This window comes from Erithacus rubecula (genome assembly GCF_903797595.1).
Source record: "Erithacus rubecula genome assembly, chromosome: 25".
NCBI lineage: Eukaryota > Metazoa > Chordata > Aves > Passeriformes > Muscicapidae > Erithacus > Erithacus rubecula.
In genome coordinates this window covers 1240786-1258430 of record NC_136677.1, presented here as the reverse complement: position 1 = coordinate 1258430, position 17645 = coordinate 1240786, and the positions used below count along the sequence as shown (strand labels likewise).

Sequence of the window (17645 nt, the reverse complement as noted above, 5' to 3'; positions counted from 1 at the left end):
CTTTCTGGCGTGTTTTCTACCTGTCCTTCCAGCTACTTCTGGGGGTTTTTTAAACTCAGTTTTAAATCTTTCTAGAGTGTTTTCTACCCATCCTTCCAGCTACTTCTGGGGTTTTTTTTAAACTCAGTTTTAAATCTTTCTGGAGTGTTTCCACCTCTCCTTCCAGCTACTTCTGGGGGTTTTTTCAAGTCAGTTTTAAATCTTTCTAGAGTGTTTTCCACCTCTCCTTCCAGCTACTTCTGGGTGTTTTTTTAACTCAGTTTTTAATCTTTCTGGAGTGTTTCCCACACCTCTCCCCCACGATTCTGCCTCGTGGATTTCTCTGTTCCCTTCGAGCATCACCCTGTCCCCCCTCCCCACCTCAGGTGAGGAATCCCTCTCTGCACCACTTCCCACTCGGAATTCCTGGAGGATTTGCTGATAGGAGACAGCAGAGTCAGGCTGGAGCTGAGCCTGACACTGAGGATCCACCTCTGGGATCCTGCCAGGTGAATCCCCACCTCCCGAGCAGGCAGGGCAGGGCAGGGCAGGGCAGGGCAGGAGGAGCTCTGTGCCTCCTCACAGAGAGGCAGCAGCAGGAGCTGTGCCAGCTGTGCCAGCTGTGCCATGGGTGCAGAGAGGCAGCTGGGCAGCCTGACCGTGTTCAGCAGGGAGGATTTTGAGGAGGACTGGCTGCGAGTGGCCAGCGGGGGCTTCGGCCACGTCTACCAGGTGAAGCACAGGAGGTGGAGGACGGTCTATGCAGTGAAGTGCTCCCCGTTCCTGCTGCAGGACTCCAGCACGGACAGGTAACCAACCCCTGGGCAGCACAGCTGGGTGGGGTGGGGGTAAAACTCTAAAATCGAGGGGTAGCCAAAGGGAGAGGGGGTTGGAGCTCTCTGTCTCGTGTGGGTGTGCAAAGGGACACAAGGGGATGGGACAGACCTCACACCTGGGCTCAGCACCTTAAAGCAGCCTGGTGGCTTTTTTGCAGCTTCCACTGGACTGATTTGGGCTGATGTGTATCAATCAAACTGAATTCATCACCAAAATCTCCAGGTTTAAAGATGGGGCAGAGGATTTACTGCTGGTTTTGCTGCCCTGCTCCTGTAGCCTCCAGACATCTCTTTCCTGGTGCAGCTGCAGCTCCTCTCTGCTCCTCACTCTGCAGAGACACTTCTGGTGCCCAGCTTGTGTCTGGGGATGGAGCAGGGCCAGGTAATCACAGCTCTGCTGATAACACATCCAATACAGGCAGAGCTGATGGGAAAACAGCTGAGTTGATGGAGTTATTTAATTTAAAATTTTATTCCTTTCAATTTGGGAGGATCCTGCCTGGATAAAAATCTCACTCTTGTTCCTGACAACAATTGATTTCAGGCTGAGCAGTGACAGTCCTCTGTATGCTCTGCAGATATTACTTTTGCATTTTGTTCTCATTTGGGTGGGGGGAAAAGAGTCAAATAATCAGTGTTAATAATTACTTCTGTGTCTTATCAATTGTAGTAAAATCCCTGAGGTTCCTCAACCTGAGGGTAAGTCTCACTGTGAGGAGCTTGCTAGAGGAAATCTGAAGAAGATTTTGCTTGGCTAACCATTTTTATCAATGGATGGCCTGGGCTAGTTGCTGGCAGCCCAGCCCTTTCCCAGGTGTGCTGTTTGCAGGCACTGCTGGCACTTTGCTGCTTGGCTGCTCCTGGAGCGCCCCGGGCACCCCAGACTCGTTCAGCAGGTCAGGAGAGGTGAAACTCCAGAGAATTTGGAGAAACAGGTCTGCCAGAGCTGGCAGGGAGGAGCAGACGTGGCTGGGTGCCCTGGGAGCAGAGTCAGTGCCCAGGGATGGAGCTGCAGGAGCTGTGCTGCCCCTGGCACCCAGGGAAACACTGGGAATGCCCTGGGATCACATGTGGCTGGGGAGGAGCCTTAAAGTTCATTTCATCCCATCCCTGCCATGGCCAGGGGCACATTCCCTTTCCCAAGCTGGCCTTGGACACTCCCAGGAATGGGGCAGCCTCTGGGAATTCCATCCCAGCCCCTCACAGGGAAGGATCCCACCCCAGGATCCCACCCTGCCCTGCCCTGTGGCAGCTCAAAGCCATTTCACCTGTGACAAGCACAGGCTGTGTCATCACTGCTAAGGATTGAAATTAGTGCCAGTTTTTCATCTCCTTTTGGGCTGATTTTGCCCAAATAAACCTCAGCTGATTTTGAGGAGTCACAACAAGTTCCATGTCAGATTTCTGTCTGCAGAAGTGTGGCAGCATAATCATCAGCTCAAGGGGGGATTTGGGATGAATCTTTTTGGGGCAGGCAGTGCTCAGAAAGGCTGGGTGTCACTAAATTACTGCAGGGTTCCTGAGCCTGTGAATCAATTGATAAAATTACTTACTCCAACTGTATTTTTAATTTTTTATTTTCAATTCTCCAGGACCAGCATGAACTGTCTAATGGAGGAGGCGAGCAAGATGGAGAAAATCAAATTCCAGCACATTGTCACCATCTATGGGGTGTGCAACAGCCCTCTGGGGATAGTGATGGAATACATGGCCAGGGGCTCCTTGGAGAGGATCCTCCCCACTCACAGGATGTCCTGGCAGCTGAAATTCCGGGTGATCCATGAGATGGGCTTGGCCATGAATTTCCTGCACAGCATGAGCCCCCCTCTGCTGCACCTGGATCTGAAGCCAGGGAATGTTCTCCTGGATGGGAACATGCACGTCAAGGTATGGCCTCGCTGCTGGGTTTGGCATTTCTCAAATCAGAGCCAGGTTATTTCTGCCAGACGAGTCCAGAATCACAGTAAATCAGGTTCTTCAGGAACACTCCAAGGAAGATTCACCTGTGGGGTGTTTAACAAGCAGCTGCTGAGCAAATTACATGGTGCTCTCAAGATCAGACAGGGAGTCTGGGCCAGCACTGGGAATTTCAGGCTCCAGCTGGACTGCAGGAACTTTCAAAGATATGTATGAAATGATAACCTTTATCAAGTTCCAGCTGCTCACACCTCCTCCTGTCCCTGACCCCCAAGGATGGGGGATGACCAGGTGTGAGCATTTTGGGACACTTTCCCTCTTTCTGCTTGCAGATCTCTGACTTTGGGCTGTCCAAGTGGATGGAGCAATCCAGCAGGATGCAGTACATCGAGAGCTCAGCCCTGAGGGGCACCCTGAGCTACATCCCCCCCGAAATGTTCCTGCAGAACAGCAAACCCCCGGGCATCAAGTACGACGTGTACAGGTGAGGGCTGGCCCAGGGGTGTCCCCAGGCCCAGTTGGTTTAAATTCTGATTTTCTGCCTTGTAGAACATAGGGAACACACTGGGGTGCCCAAGTGGAGGCTGGGAGGGAGGGGGATTCTCTGTGGATAATCATCATCCCAATCCTGCAGGCTGCATTGCCCCAGGTGCCATCACACCCTGTTCCTATAAAAACCTGTGAGCTCAGAGCCCAGAACAGCCAGTGCTGCTGAGATTGATTTTAGAACAATTCCAATATTGGTTTATCTGCCTCAGTGTTCATTCTCATCAGGAACAGGCAGAGATTTCAGCTTGGCTTTTGTCCTTTTGGGCAAGGAGCTTTGCAGCATGAACTCCATGTTCATGCCTGGGAATTCCTCAGCTCCTTGGCATTTACAGCAGATAGAAACCCAAGGCAAGAGGGAAAGGAGGATTTGCACAGCCACAGGAACTTGCAGGAGCCCTAAACCCCAATGGGAATAAAGTGGAAAAATGGCACTGAGAGCCTGATTTGACAGAAAACCTCCAAGTCCCTCATTCACTGCACTGACCCTTTGCAGAGTGGTGACCCCACTCTCAGGGGAGATGTGAGGCAGAATCTGAAGGCCTGATCCTTTTGGCCTGGGGGATGAAATCCCTCTGGTCTGGGGGAGAAATCCTCCCCTCCTGAAGAACTTCCTTCCTGATCTCCCCATTTCTCAAGGAGGCAGAAGCAATAAGTGCAATTCATGTCTGAGTGCTCACAGCCTCTCCCCTCCCGCAGCTTCGGGATCGTCATCTGGGAGGTCCTCATGCAGAAGAAACCCTACGCAGGTAAACACAAACCCTGCACCTGTGGAACGCTGATTCCAGCCCTTTTCCCAGAGCAAACACCCAGAAGGTGCTGGTTTCTCCCCTCCCAGGGGCCAACATGATGGCCATCATCGTGAAGGTGGCAGCAGGGAAGAGGCCGGGGCTGGAGCTGGTCAGGGACGACTGGCCCGGGGAGTGCCACCAGATGCTCGACCTGATGAAGAGGTGCTGGGACCAGGACCCCAAGCAGAGGCCAAGCTTTGCAGGTGTGCATTAGCCAAGGGCTGGCCAGCAGGGGATGAGTTTGTGCCCGAGATTGTGTCCCGTTTTGTGCCCAGTTTTCCCAGCTGTATCTCTGAGGTTTAACAGCTTGGTGCCCTGTGGCTGTAAGGGGAGGGAGGAAAAAATACAGCAGGCTTCATGCAGAGAGCAAAAGCAGTGATTTATTGTAGGAATAGACACATTTTTATAGACTGGTTCACAGAAGCTAGGGTAAAATTAAGCTCATGGGTCCAAGGAAGGCAACACCTTTGTAAACATGCTTTTACCAAAATATCATGTTCCTCACACACTCCTCCCTTGTTATTAACTCTTTCCCTTCTGTTTTCCTTTGAGAAAACTCAAACTGCTTCTTTCCCTGGCTCTCACCAGTACCCACATCCCCTCCATCCCTCTTCCCTCCCTCCCCACGTGGGTCCTGCCTGGCCCCTGAGCCGGGCTCAGCTAAGCTGCTCTGCCCTGGCAGATATCCCCGTGGAGACTGACGTGCTGCTGGCTCTGATCCAGAGCCTGGTGCAGGACCCCGAGAACGAGCGCCTGGTCAGGAAGATGTCCCACAAACCACCCATCTCCAGGAGCCAGCAGGTGAGGACAACCCTCTTGCAGAATGTAGAGATATTATTAAAAAAAAATTATAAAATATGGTTTAGACCCTGCTAGTCTAGCTAAGCCAGCAGTAGCTTGGAGTTCCTGTAAGAAAGAATCAGAGGAATATCAGAATTTGAATATGAGAATTATCAGAATCAGAGTTTGTTAACACTGCAACCTATTCTTGAAGAGAAAAATAAGTTTGCACCTGCATAAACAATGAATATGTCCCATGAGAATCAGTGAAGAAAATATGGAAACAACCCAAGAATACAAAGATTCAATGGAAAGGTAAAACGCCATTTAGCAGCAAGAAAACTACGAGCCAATCAGAGTTCAACAAAAGGTTTGTAAAAACTGTATAAAAATTAGTTATGTGAGTAAAGAATGGCCTTTCTGCATGAAAAAACTAAATCCCATCTGCTTATTATTGCAGCAGAAACCCCCTGGGCCACTCAGGAAATTCCACTGCTCTAGATCTTCTTGCCAGAACTTCAGGCTTTTTCCCTCCCAAAGGCAGCACCTTCACAGGTTGTGCCTCTGAAGTTCATTTATGGGGATAAGACACTTGTAAATCATTTATCACTAAATGATAAATAGCCTGAGAGGAAAACCCCCTTCAGGTTTATCATGGTGGCCTCAGTCACTAAAAGAAACTCAAGCAAACACAGAATCACAGGGTTCTGTTCATGGCACAAAACTGAGGATTTTAGTTTGAACAACCAAAAAAAAAAAAAAAAAGTTTTAAATCCCCATGTTTCTCTGCTAAGGAAAAAAGAAATCCCAGGTTTCTGAGTAGTCACAATATAATCCCAGCTACTGGAGTAATTACGCCTAGAAAACAGGGAGAGATAGGAGCTGGGAATTATTGGCATTTAGAGAGTTTTGCCAAGCAGTGCAAGGAACCAGAAGCCTGAAGAGATGGGGGCTTGGGGGTCCCTAAACAACAAAGGAAATAATTTGGGGGTGCTGCTGTGCAGGCAGGAAGCAGAACGTGTGTGTTTGAGAGCAAATGAGCACGAGGAGGAAAAGCTCAGGGATATCCAGAGATCATCTTCAGGATCCCCCATTTCTGCTGTGTCATGACTGGCTTAGCTGAGTTTTGGCTGCAAAAACAGGATTGGATTAAAAAAACCTCTCAAATGGTGGCACGAACCTGCAGAGCAGCAGCAAAGGGCTTTGTGCAAACATTACAGAATGCAAATAAACACTTTGTCTTATCCTTTTTCTTTCCTCCTTTCTGAAAACAAGGGTGACAAAGAGGAGTTCGCCTTCCCCCGAGACACCAGGAGTGGGGGTAAGTAGAGGGCTGGCTTTAGAATTAAAATTAAAGAAGAGGAAGCTATAAAAGTTGTTTATTTTGTTGTAGAAGGATGTGGCTCGCAAAATTTTCCGTGTGGTGACATTTTAAGTTGAAGAAAATGAACTATTCAGGAAATAGGTACTGTGAGAGAGAGAGACCAAATGTCCCAGTGAATGTAAAAGCCTCAGATGTGACTCGAGCTGTGGCTCCATGGCCTTTTAAATTGTTTTAAATTTTAAAATTTAAATTTTAAATCTCGTCAAATTGTGCTCCAAGGAAGCAAGAAGGAGGGGAAAGTCTTTTGCATAAAATAAAAGCGATTTATTACTTTGGGAAATAAAAATAGCAAAAGTGCAACAACTTAAATATGGGGAAAGTTCAAGGAGAAAGTACAAATTCTCAGCAAATTAGAGAAATTCTGGGGGAGGGTAAAGAATGAGGTTTATAAAGGCATTGTCCAAAAAGAAAAGTAAGAAAGAAAACTGAGTCACGTAGACTAATAAGATGTCGAGTTTTAAGGAATTTCCAAAGAAAAATTCCAAGCAAGAATCTGGCACAAAGCAAAATTGGCAAGTAAGTCAGAATAAATTGACAAAGGAAAAAAGTATAATTTTAAACTAAACCGTTAACTTGGGCAATAACAAAACATACCATTAATAAAAACCACACTGCAACGCTCTCCCTCCCTTCTGGGAGTTTCTCACTCGTTTTCCCTTGTTTTGTGTGTGTTGCTGACCTAGGGAAGGACGAGCAGCAGGTTCCTGCCCCAGCTCTGTGCAGGGAGCCCGAGGAGCTGGGCAGGGAGCGGGAGAACGGCCTGACCCTGCTGCACCTGATGGTCCTGCAGGGCAACGTGGGCAAGGTGAGACCCGACACGGGCACGGGGCTTTAGGTGGATCTTTAAAATGCTGCTTATTGTATTGAAATGATGCAGCAGTTCATGCTCCTGGGTGATAACAGCCCAGCCCACAGTTTTTTTAGCCACAGCTGTGGGTTTGTCTGAAGCCAACTTTAGTTCTGGTTACAATGCATTATAATCTTTCCATTGCAGAGCATTTTAAAACATGACAACCAATGAATACTTTTACTATTCCCTATAGCCTATCATAACTGCTAACATTACCGTATTTGTGTTACTATAGTTTAATCACAAATAGTTAGTGTGTTACAGTTTGAGCTAGAAGTTGTCTTTCAGTTTTTCCACAGCGGAAAATTCTGAGATCTTTTGTCTACTTTCAACATTGGCTTTTCTTGTTTGCCGGTGAAAACATCTTTTGTTTGAGGTGGATTTATCCTTTCCTCCATCATAAAAACCCTACTCACTCTCTCATTGCCTTCTAATCACCCAGCAAAATTACCTCAGCAACTTTTTCCTTCTGTACCAAAACTTGCCATCATTTCTATTCATTTTTACACACGCCACACTCACAGATCGTTGCGTTAGTGTGAGGCCCAACCCCGTCTGTTCCCCACCCAAGGTGCGCTCGCTGCTGGGCCGCAGGGCCGGCGTCAACGTGGCGGCGGGCGGCGGCTGCACCCCGCTGCTGGTGGCCGTGCAGCGCCGGCTCCCCGACATCTGCGGGCTGCTGCTGGAGCACGGCGCCCTGGCCAACGCGGCCGACGAGGACGGCTGGAGCCCGCTGCACTTCGCGGCCCAGCACGGCGACGACCGCACGGTGCGGCTGCTGCTGGACCACCAGGCCCGGGTGAACGCGCAGGAGCGCGACGGGTGGACGCCGCTGCACCTGGCGGCGCAGAACGACTTTGAGAACGTGGCCAGGGTGCTGCTGTCCCGCCAGGCCGACCCAACATGCAGGAGGTGGATGGTAAACAGCCCTGCACGTGGCTGCCTGCTTCGGGCACGTGGGCCTGGTTAAGCTGCTGGCCAGCCAGGGAGCCCGACCTGGAGAGGAAGCAGAAGAACCTCAGGACGCCGCTGCACGTGGCTGTGGAGAGGGGCAAGTTCAGGGTGGTGCAGTACCTGCTGAAGAACGGGATCTCCGTCAACAGCCTGGACCAGAACCTCTACAGCGCCCTGCACCTGGCCGTGGCCAAGGGGAAGTACCTGATCTGCGAGAAACTCATCAAGTACGGCGCCAACGTGGAGCTGAAGACGGACAAAGGCTGGACCCCGCTGCACCTGGCCTCCTTCAAGGGGCACCTGGAGATCATCCGGCTGCTGAAGGGCAGCCACGCCCGGCTGGACGCCAAGGGCAGCATGGACTGGACGCCCCTGCACCTGGCCACGCGCTACGGGGACGAGCCGGTGGTCAGCGAGCTGCTGCGCTGCGGCGCCGACCCCAACACGGCCGAGAGGTCCCAGTGGGCCCCCCTGCACTTCGCCGTGCTCAGGGGCTCCTTCCTCAGCGTCATCCACCTCCTGCAGGCCCAGGCCGACGTCAACGCCAGGAACAAGGTGGGCTGGACGCCGCTGCACCTGGCCGTGCTCAAGGGCAACATGGCCATCATCAAGACGCTGCTGAAGGCGGGGGCGCAGCTGGACGTGGAGGACAGCACGGGCTGCACGGCGCTGCAGCTGGCGGTGAGGCACCAGCGGGACAGCGTCATCGCCCTGCTCCAGCCCACCGAGGCCTCGGCGGGCAGAGCTGCCAGCAGGACCCTGAAGGAAGCCAAGGCTGCCAGGCTGGGCCCGGCAAGGACGGATCTGTGAGTTTGTAGCTCTGGGATTTGCGGATTGAGGTTTTCCGCATCAGGTTTAACGCGCCGTGTCCTGTCGCCTGCTGATTGCAGGAAATACGTCCCCGTTTTTAAATGGAAGTTGTTAAGCATGAGCACTAAGAGAGTGAAAGGAAATGGAGTTGTGTGATGACAAGTTCTTTTCCAAGCCTGTAGAATGTTTTGGCTTGGTGGTTCTTCAGGCAGTGCTTTCCTACAGAATCCTTCCTGAGCAGGGATTTATGCAGCCCCATTCCTGCAGGCAGTGCTGAAGCTGTGCACAGCACACACACATCTTCCACAGCTTTTATTGCTTTTATTCCATGTTTCCCTACAGAGAAAATTGGTGTAAAATGGCCCTGGCACAGGTGGGAATTGAATCGTGAGATTCTCACCTGCTGCTGGCACAGCAATGTGTCAGATTTTCTGACATCTCCTTTCTGTAACAAGGATCAATAAAGCAAGGCAGGAAGGAAAAATCACTGGTAGAGAGCATTAAAATGGATGCAGCACAGGGAACAGAAAATCCAGAATAATCACACACGAGATCTGGCTGCTCACAGGTCAGAGTTCGAGTCGTGTCTCTGGGGGAAAATAATCCCAGTTTCCTTCAGGAAGATGTCCCAGAGCTTGGTGCCTGCTGTGAAAAACATGGTGGTGGTGGATTTGCTGCTCCTGGGGCAGTGAGAAGTGCTGGTGAGCAGCTCTGCCAGCCCTGCTGTGGCTCCCGAGGGTCCCCAAACGTGCCTGCTGTGACTTGTCATGGCCTGGAGCTGGGAAGAGGCTGAAATAAAAACAAACAACCCCAGCTCTGCAGGGCAGCTGTTGTTGCCTGATAATGGGAAATTAAACAGGTTAAAAGGAGAGGTTAAAAAGCCCAAACTCTACTAATTTTGTTTTCATTTTATATTAACCTAAAGTATTGATGTGTTTTGTATTCAAACCCAGTTTTTCACGATGCTTTGGCAGCAAAGCCTTTAGATATCATTTAAAATAAATTGCAATGAAATGATTCATTTTTAACATTTGTCATTGGTGAAGTGGGGAGCTGGGCAGGTTATGAAATGAAATGCTGGTGACATTTTGGGTTGCAGGGAGTGTAAAAAATTGATCTTTTTATTGCAACCACAAAAAAACCCAAAAATTCTTGGCATTTACCTTCTCCTGCTATTCCCTAATTTTGTCCAGGAGGAAAAGCCTGGCTGGAAGGAATTCTTGGGATTCTCAGACCTTCCTGTGCAGCTCCTTCCCTCAGCTTCAGCTGTATTGATTCAGCAAATGTCTCCCCTGCTCAGTGTCATTTGAAATATTTACCCAGAAAAAAAAGAAATCCAACTGGCACACAATTCAGCAGAAAAACAAAACTCAGCTCGTGTGTCATGGAATGTTCTCTACCAGAGCTTAATTAAATTTATAATGAAAATAACAGGGGATTAAGAAGAACATGAGGGAAATACATTCTCTTGCAGAGCATTCCAGAGGTGATAGAAGCAATTTGCAGAGAAAATTACCTGTTTGCTGCTCAGTTTCTATAGAAATTAAATGAGTCTTTACAAACTCTGCAAAAGTGCATTCCAGCCTCCGCTTTGTGACTGTGCAACTTGCAGCTTATTTCTAAAATTATTCGTAGATCTCCATCCCCCCACTTTTTTTTTTTTCCTTTCCCCTTTTTCAACTCCATTTCAGTCTTTTGTCCCTGCTGATAAATCTGCTGCTGATTATCTCATGTTCAAAGTTCACAGCCAAGGCAGCTCCTGGCAGGGCATGGCAGCAGCAACCTCCTCAACAGCTCCTTTCCATTCAAAAAGATCAGAACTGCTGACCTTCATGCCTCAAAAATTATATTTTGAAGGTGCCCAGAGCTGCCTGAGTGCTGATTCTGCCAGGGAATTCTGTGAAATTCTGGAGTGCTGCCCTGTCCTGCAGCCATCCTGAACCAATTTCAATTGCTCCTCAAAACCCTCAGAGAATCCCAGGATGGTTTGGGTTGGTTAAGATGGAAAAGCAAAGGGGGAAAATTGAAGCTGATTTTGTCCCACCCCTGATTCCTGCTGGAGTCACCCTGAGCTCAGTAAATCCTGGGATGCTGTTTGTGCTGCCTGCATTCCCTCTCCATCATTTCTGCCCAGGACATAGGTGGGGAAATGGATGTGACTTCCAGGGCCTCATATTCTCCACAAAGAGCACACAGAGAAACTCAGAGTGAATAAACCAGCACGAGCTGGGATGGTTTCAGAGGGGTGAAAGCTGCAGTTGATTCCTAAGTGCTCTCCCAGTGCTGCATCTGACTATAATGTAAATTTTCTGATGAGAAATTCATTTGAAGGGGAGATGCTCGTTGTGATGAAAACGTGGACATTTCAGTGAGGAGTTGTGGCTCTTCTGTGAGGAAATGTTCACTGGAAAATGTTGGGGAATGAAGTTGTTGAATCCACGTTTTGCATTGCTCCTGCTTCCCAGAGACTGTGACTTGTTTGTTTGGCAGTGCTGCAATTATGCAGATACGGGATTAAATTAAAATTAAAATAATGCTGCGTTTTAGAGGAAAAGAGATCTGCATAAATACAGCTAGTGGGGGGGAGAAAAAAAACATATTTTTAGCAGAAATGCTTGTTTTTTTCCATAGCCCCTTAGGTGTGGAAAAATCAAGATGTTTCTGACAGCAATGATGTGAATGTAGGAGGCAGTGATTTTAATGTAAGAAGGAATAGTGAATTCTCAGTGTTTCTTTTCCTTGCAAGGAGGTGGTTGGAGGCTCTGAGCTGTGGCAGACGTCAGTGTGAGACGTGCCTGGCTCTGCTCAGCCTTCCCATGGCCTGGCAGAATTCCTCCTGCTCCCTTCTCTCTGCTCTCCTCACCTCCAGGGAGGGCTCTGGGCCCCTTCCTTTGCAATAATCCACATTATCAAATCAAAAAAAAGCAGCTCCATCAGTGCAGGTGTGAGCTCCACTTCCATTAGAATAATGGGAAAAGGGAAACATTTCCCTGACTGGGAATCAAGGAGCACTTGCTGTTTCCTCCTAGCAGGAATCTCATCCCCAGCAAGTTCAACATCTTTTGATCAGCTGCTGCTTCCCTCTCCTCTGGCTCAGAGCACAGCAGGGAACTCTTCTCTTGTGCAATTTGCTGCTGGCCTCGTTCTCTTATTTGGGGAAAAAAAAAAAAAGCCCCACAAAGCCGAGCCCAAAAGTGATTGTTTTTAAAGCCTGAGGCTCTTGGCAGTGGGAGGGGGAGTTCAGCTCTGTGGGGACAATTTGGGGAGAAGGTAGCACCATTCAGGCTCCCATTTTGGCAATTCGGTGTTCCTGGCACCCCCTGTGGTTTGGGAAACATCTTTTGCACCACAGAAAAGCCCAGAAAAATATTTATATCCCTCCTGCAAGAAGAACAGGGCACCTCAGAGGTTCAGAGCCATAAATCTGCTGCCCAGCCTGGGGCTGGGGGTCATGGCACCATGGAATCTGTGAGTTTAAAGAGCTCTTGTTGTGGCAAGGATGGAGTGTGCTGGGAGGAACAGAAAACCACCCCTGGAACATCCCTGCTCTGAATTTCCCTTAAAAAAATAAATCAGGTACAGAGATCACCTCCAAATCATGCAGGAGAAAAGCCAGAGAACACAACTGAACTCCCCATCCTGGAGGGAATTTCTTCTTCTGAATAAAAATAAAAATAAAGAAATAATCTCCAACAGCCTTGCTGGTTAGAAAATATCCTATTAAAGACTCAGAGTCCATCTGGAGCAATTACAGAGAGGAGCATTAGGCTGGGGTCAGCAATCAGGAGGTGCAATAATTAGCTGCAATAAAGCTAAAATCAGCCTGTGTTTGCTGCTGTGCTGCAAGGCCATCACTTTGGAAAGAAAAAGAAAACATTACAGGCACTGAGAAAATTCAGCTCGGACAGAATTGAGGTTTTGGGGCATTCCTGGCTCCTTCCATGGCACTTTCAGCACCTGCCTGCTCCTCAGCAAGGCAGAGCAATGTTCTTATCACCAGCAAGATTTTATTGCTGTTATTGGGCTAACCCTTAATATCTGCTCCAAGCAGGGGAAAAAAAAAAAAAAAAATCCTTACAAAGCATTCAGGGAATTAATTTTCTCTCCTCAGGAAAGACTGAAAAGGTTTTGCTGAGGCTGCCCTGCCTTTATTTGGTTTCAGTCTTTGTTTGGCCAGCCTGAGCAGGATTTGTCCCAAGAGAACTGAGCTGCCCAATGTGCTGCTCCTTTTGTGTTCTGCTCCAGGGAATGCTGGAAAATGCCACAGGACATTCAAATCCCACTCAGACATTTAAAAGTAGCAGGGAAAAATCAACAACTGCCATGAGAGAAAGAGACAAAAACACAGAAAAGGTGGAAATCACCTGAAATCTGGTGAGCTTGGAAAAATGCTGCTTTTGGGGTGGTTTTGGGAGGCTGGGAGCAGCTTGTGGGGCTTCCTGCTGCCTTTCCTTGGCCCCACAGAATCCCCAAAGGCTCCAAGATCATCTTTCCCAACCTTTTTTACATCCCAGTCAGGACAGCAGGGAAGGGCCAGCCCTGGAATCCACCTGGAAATTCTGAGCCAGGGCCTGGCCTCGCTGTGTTTGTAGGCTGAGGGGGAAATTCCAAACTGTGCCCCAAACATAAGCATGGATTTGGGGATTTTAGATGCTTAGACAGCTGGAGGATGAGCCTTGCTGCAAAAACAGCTTTTTGCAATGAGTTGGAGCTGTCAGTGAGCTGGTGCAGCTGCTCCTGCCTGAGCACACTCCTGCAGCAGGGATGAGCTGGGATGAACCCCTGGGATTCACCCTCGGGGGGACAGCTTCCCCCAGGGCTTTTTGGAGTTTAAATGCTGCTCCCAGCTCTGCCAGCCTGGCTGGGTGAAGGGAAGCATCTCAGTCATGGAACACCTCCTTTTGCTTTTATTTTTTTAATTAAGGAGGTAGAATTTACTGTGATTTTCCCTGCTCTCTCTGAATCACATCCCTACTATTCCACTGTCTGTAATCTTCCCCTGTGATTCTGGCCTCGGCTTTGAAGTGATTTAGGGCCTGTTTATCACAAAGGCAATCAGACATGTTCCCTCCCAGCCACCCTGGAACTGCCAGGGAGCTGAATATTCCCTTTGCTGGGGGGGCTCAGACACAAAGGCAGAGCTGAACAGGTTACCTGGCACCACCTGAGCCCCAGCAAATCCCTGCAGCAAGCTCCAGGTGAGCATTTCCATGTAAACATGATGGAGGAATGTGACCTGGAGCATCTGCCACCAGCTGGGAACATGCACAAACTCCATCACAAATTGCCAGCTGCAAGAATTCACTCATAAATCTGTGTCCCTGAGGTTAATTCTGACTCTGGCACTGCAGCCTCCAGAGCCCTGCACTGGCCCTTGGAGCAGAGCAGGGACACAAAGGCACCTGCAGCTCCCCCTTGGGTGGGTTTGGGGTCTGGGCCTCATCCCCAGCTCTGTTTTGGGTCAAACCCTCACATCCTGCACCCTGATCCCAGAGATTCCCTGGCAGGAGCTCAGCCCACAGCCCAGAGGGAGGCAGAGGCAGTTCAGCTCTTCAATGTCACAGAGTCATCCCAGATCTGTGTCATGGCATCATCTCACACCTGGATCTGATCCAGGCTGGGCTCATCCACTCCCCAGAGCTCTCACCCACACTCCTGCCAGCCCAGAGCCCCCTCTGCTCCCCAGAGCCCCCTCCATCCCCCAGAGCCCCCTCTGCTCCCCAGAGCCCCCTTCACCCCCCAGAGCCCCCTCCACCCCCCCAGAGCCCCCTCCATCCCCCAGAGCCCCCTCTGCTCCCCAGAGCCCCCTCTACCCCCCAGAGCCCCCTCCACTTCCCAGAGCCCCCTCCACCACCCCAGAGCCCCCATGCACTCCCCAGAGCCCCCCATGCACTCCCCAGAGCCCCCTGCACTCCCCAGAGCCCCCTCCATCCCCCAGAGCCCCCTCCGCCCCCCAGAGCCCCCCCTGCACTCCCCAGAGCCCCCCCTGCACTCCCTCCCGTGCCAAATCCCTCTGCAGCACCCACAGCAGCTGCTTTGCCACCTTTCTGTTTTTTGAATTTTTTTTGTTTTTTTTCCCCAGCAAACTGGAAGAATTCTGCCAGCTCAAAGTCACTTTTGTTTCTGACAGAGCTGTCCCAGGGGGAGGGAGGTGTTCAGAGGGAGATGTACATATTTGTTTAGACTGGCACTGGCTGCCCATTTCTTCACACAGCTCATAACCTGTCTTGTTCAATCAGATTTGCAGCTCCTGGGTTTCCCTCTGAAGCTTTGTACGTTTTCCAGCTGGTGATTTGACAGAGCTCTCTGAACTCACACTCAGGAGCTGCTCAGAGATTCTCTGTGTTGCTGTTAGCACTTGGAGAGCAGATTACATTTCTGGCTGATGGCAGTTTGGGCTTTTCTTGCTTTTTTTTCACACAGCCTGAATTTTTTAAAAAATCAGCTTTGTGGCTACACTATTAAATAAATAAAAATGGTTATAATTATATAATTATAAATAAATGTATAAATAATATGAATGATGGTTGTTACGAAACATTTGATGCAGTGACAAGGGCTGAGGTTATGACCTGGTTTTCTCTCAGGTGATGTTTGAAGCCCTGCACACATTTCAGAAGGATTTATGGAGCAGCTGGATACAGATAGGAAGCAGAAACAGCCATGAGGACACTTGGACTCTCCTGGTTTATTTCCTTCCCTTTTTACACCATTAAAACCCAACAGTATCAGCTGTGGGAAGAAGGATCTGGGCAGGGCTGGCTGCTCTGTCCTGCTGTCCTGAGGCCATGGTGTGGCTCCTGTCCCATTTACCTGGAGCAGCAGCTGTGGTCAGGAATTGGGCACCCTCAGTATCCTCAGGAATTCCCATCCCAGGCTGCAGGTGAGGGGGTGAGGATGAGCTGGGCTCTGGCACAGCCCCAGGCTGTTTACCCTGATTCACCCCTCTGATTCACCCTGATATCCCCTGATTTCCCCTGATTCACCCCTCTGATTCACCCTGATTTCCCCTGATTTCCCCTGATATCCCCTGATTTCCCCTGATTCACCCCTCTGATTCACCCTGATATCCCCTGATTTCCCTGACTGGCCCCTCTGTTGAACCCCATCCCTGCAGATCCCATTTTCCCAGCTCCCTGCTCCCTCGTGCCTGCTCTGCTGATGTTCATCACCTCATTTCTGTGCCACCAACTCCCCTGGCAGGCAGGGGCTTGGGTAAAACCAGGAAAAATCACTTTTCACAGAGAACAAGAACAAACCTGAGCTGTTCCCTTCCTTCCCTGAGCCTGGCAGCTGAGCTGGGGGTGCTGTGCCCCAGCAGGATCAGTGAGTCAGTGAGTCGGGGGTCTCTGAATTCTACAGGGAGAAATCAGAGTGCAGAGGTTGAATTAAAACCTGTGGATGGACTGAAGTACATTAAGCCACTCACACATAAGGTAAGTTTAAGTTTTAGGTTAAATCAGTGAGTTTTAGTGTGAGCCCTAATGCTTTTAGTGAGTGAAAGGTTTAGATACCAAAGTTGCAGTGGGAGTTCTAGTGAAGGCTGAAAAACATATTAATGTTTTCAGTGGAGGCTCCAGGACTGTAGCTGTAGACAGTGCTTAGGCATAACAGAGCTCCAGTAAGAATATTGTGACATTGTTCAGCTGGAGCAAGGCAGGTTGTGTGCCTGGTCTATACATAACCTGGAGTGTTAAAAACTGGAATTCTAACAGGTTAAGGAGTTTGTGTCTTGAAGATTCTATAGAAGAGTTGGATTGGGAGGAGTTGGTGCTTTTTGCCATCACTTCTCTGCTTTTCTGCCATTTCTTTTTGCTCCAAGGAGGCAGGAGCTGCTGCAGCAGCATCAGCCCCACCAGGAACTCCAGGAACAGCCTCTGCTTCTGTTTGGGACCTTAAACTAAAATTGAGCTGGACTTTGACCTCTGTGACTGTGCCTTTGAGGCTGGTGTGATCTGCAGCAAATAACCCTTCAGCAGTAGCAGCTGCTTCTCTCATTCCAGAAGCTCACCTGAGCAGGCTGGTGCTGAAGCTGTGAGCTGCCTGCTGTGATTGCTGCCAGGCAGGAGGCACAGCTCAAACCTGCCCACTCTTCTCCTTCTCCTTCTCCTTCTCCTTCTCCTTCTCCTTCTCCTTCTCCTTCTCCTTCTCCTTCTCCTTCTCTTTCTCCTTCTCCTTCTCCTTCTCCTCCTCCTCCTCCTCCTCTCCCCCAGGCCAGCCTGGCAGCTTGGGGAGCCACCATATTTTCCTCCCATTTAAAAGGGTTTTGCTTTGCTTCTTGAAGTCCCTTTAAAGGCATTTTCTAGCTCTGTTAATTATTCATGATGCCTTAATTATGTTTAGTCCACGGTGATCGCTCTTTCTTTGGTGAGGAAAGTTGTTGTTTGTGAGTCAAAAGCTCTTTATGAGGCAGTCAGGCTGGTATCATCAGAAAGACTTGGGGGAGCAGTTGGAATTATTAAAAGAAGCTTTGATTAAAGACAGGGAGTTAATTTAACAAGAGTAACTGGTTTTTTGTTTTTTTTTTTTTCCCCTGGGTGTGCAGAACAAATCACACCCATGGATGTGTCAGGCCTCACCTGGAGCAGCAGGACTCACTCAGATGCCCCAGGATGGGCAGATCATTCTTTTTATCTCTTTTGGATGCTGTGAAAGGCTTTTGTCCACAGGCTCAGAAATAAAATTTGGCTGTAAGGGTGAATCTCAGAGCAGCTGCCTTTGATCCTGCCAGGCTCAGGCCAGACAGGCTGTAAACAAGCTGTTTGATCTGAAAATATCATTTATTCTGCTGTGTTTGG

At 49.4% G+C, this 17645-nt stretch overlaps 1 protein-coding gene across 1 annotated transcript; it reads left to right on the top strand.

The window, feature by feature from the left end:
* Positions 1 to 606: 606 nt before the first annotated feature.
* On the top strand, positions 607 to 8847 carry ANKK1 (ankyrin repeat and kinase domain containing 1; the record flags this gene model as incomplete). Its single annotated transcript, XM_079326796.1, is given in 12 exon segments — positions 607 to 788; positions 2408 to 2702; positions 3065 to 3216; positions 3978 to 4027; positions 4117 to 4272; positions 4752 to 4870; positions 6125 to 6170; positions 6917 to 7038; positions 7655 to 7979; positions 7982 to 8002; positions 8005 to 8075; positions 8077 to 8847. Coding segments are annotated over 12 exon segments (2310 nt in total).
* Between the last annotated feature and the right edge of the window lie 8798 nt (positions 8848 to 17645).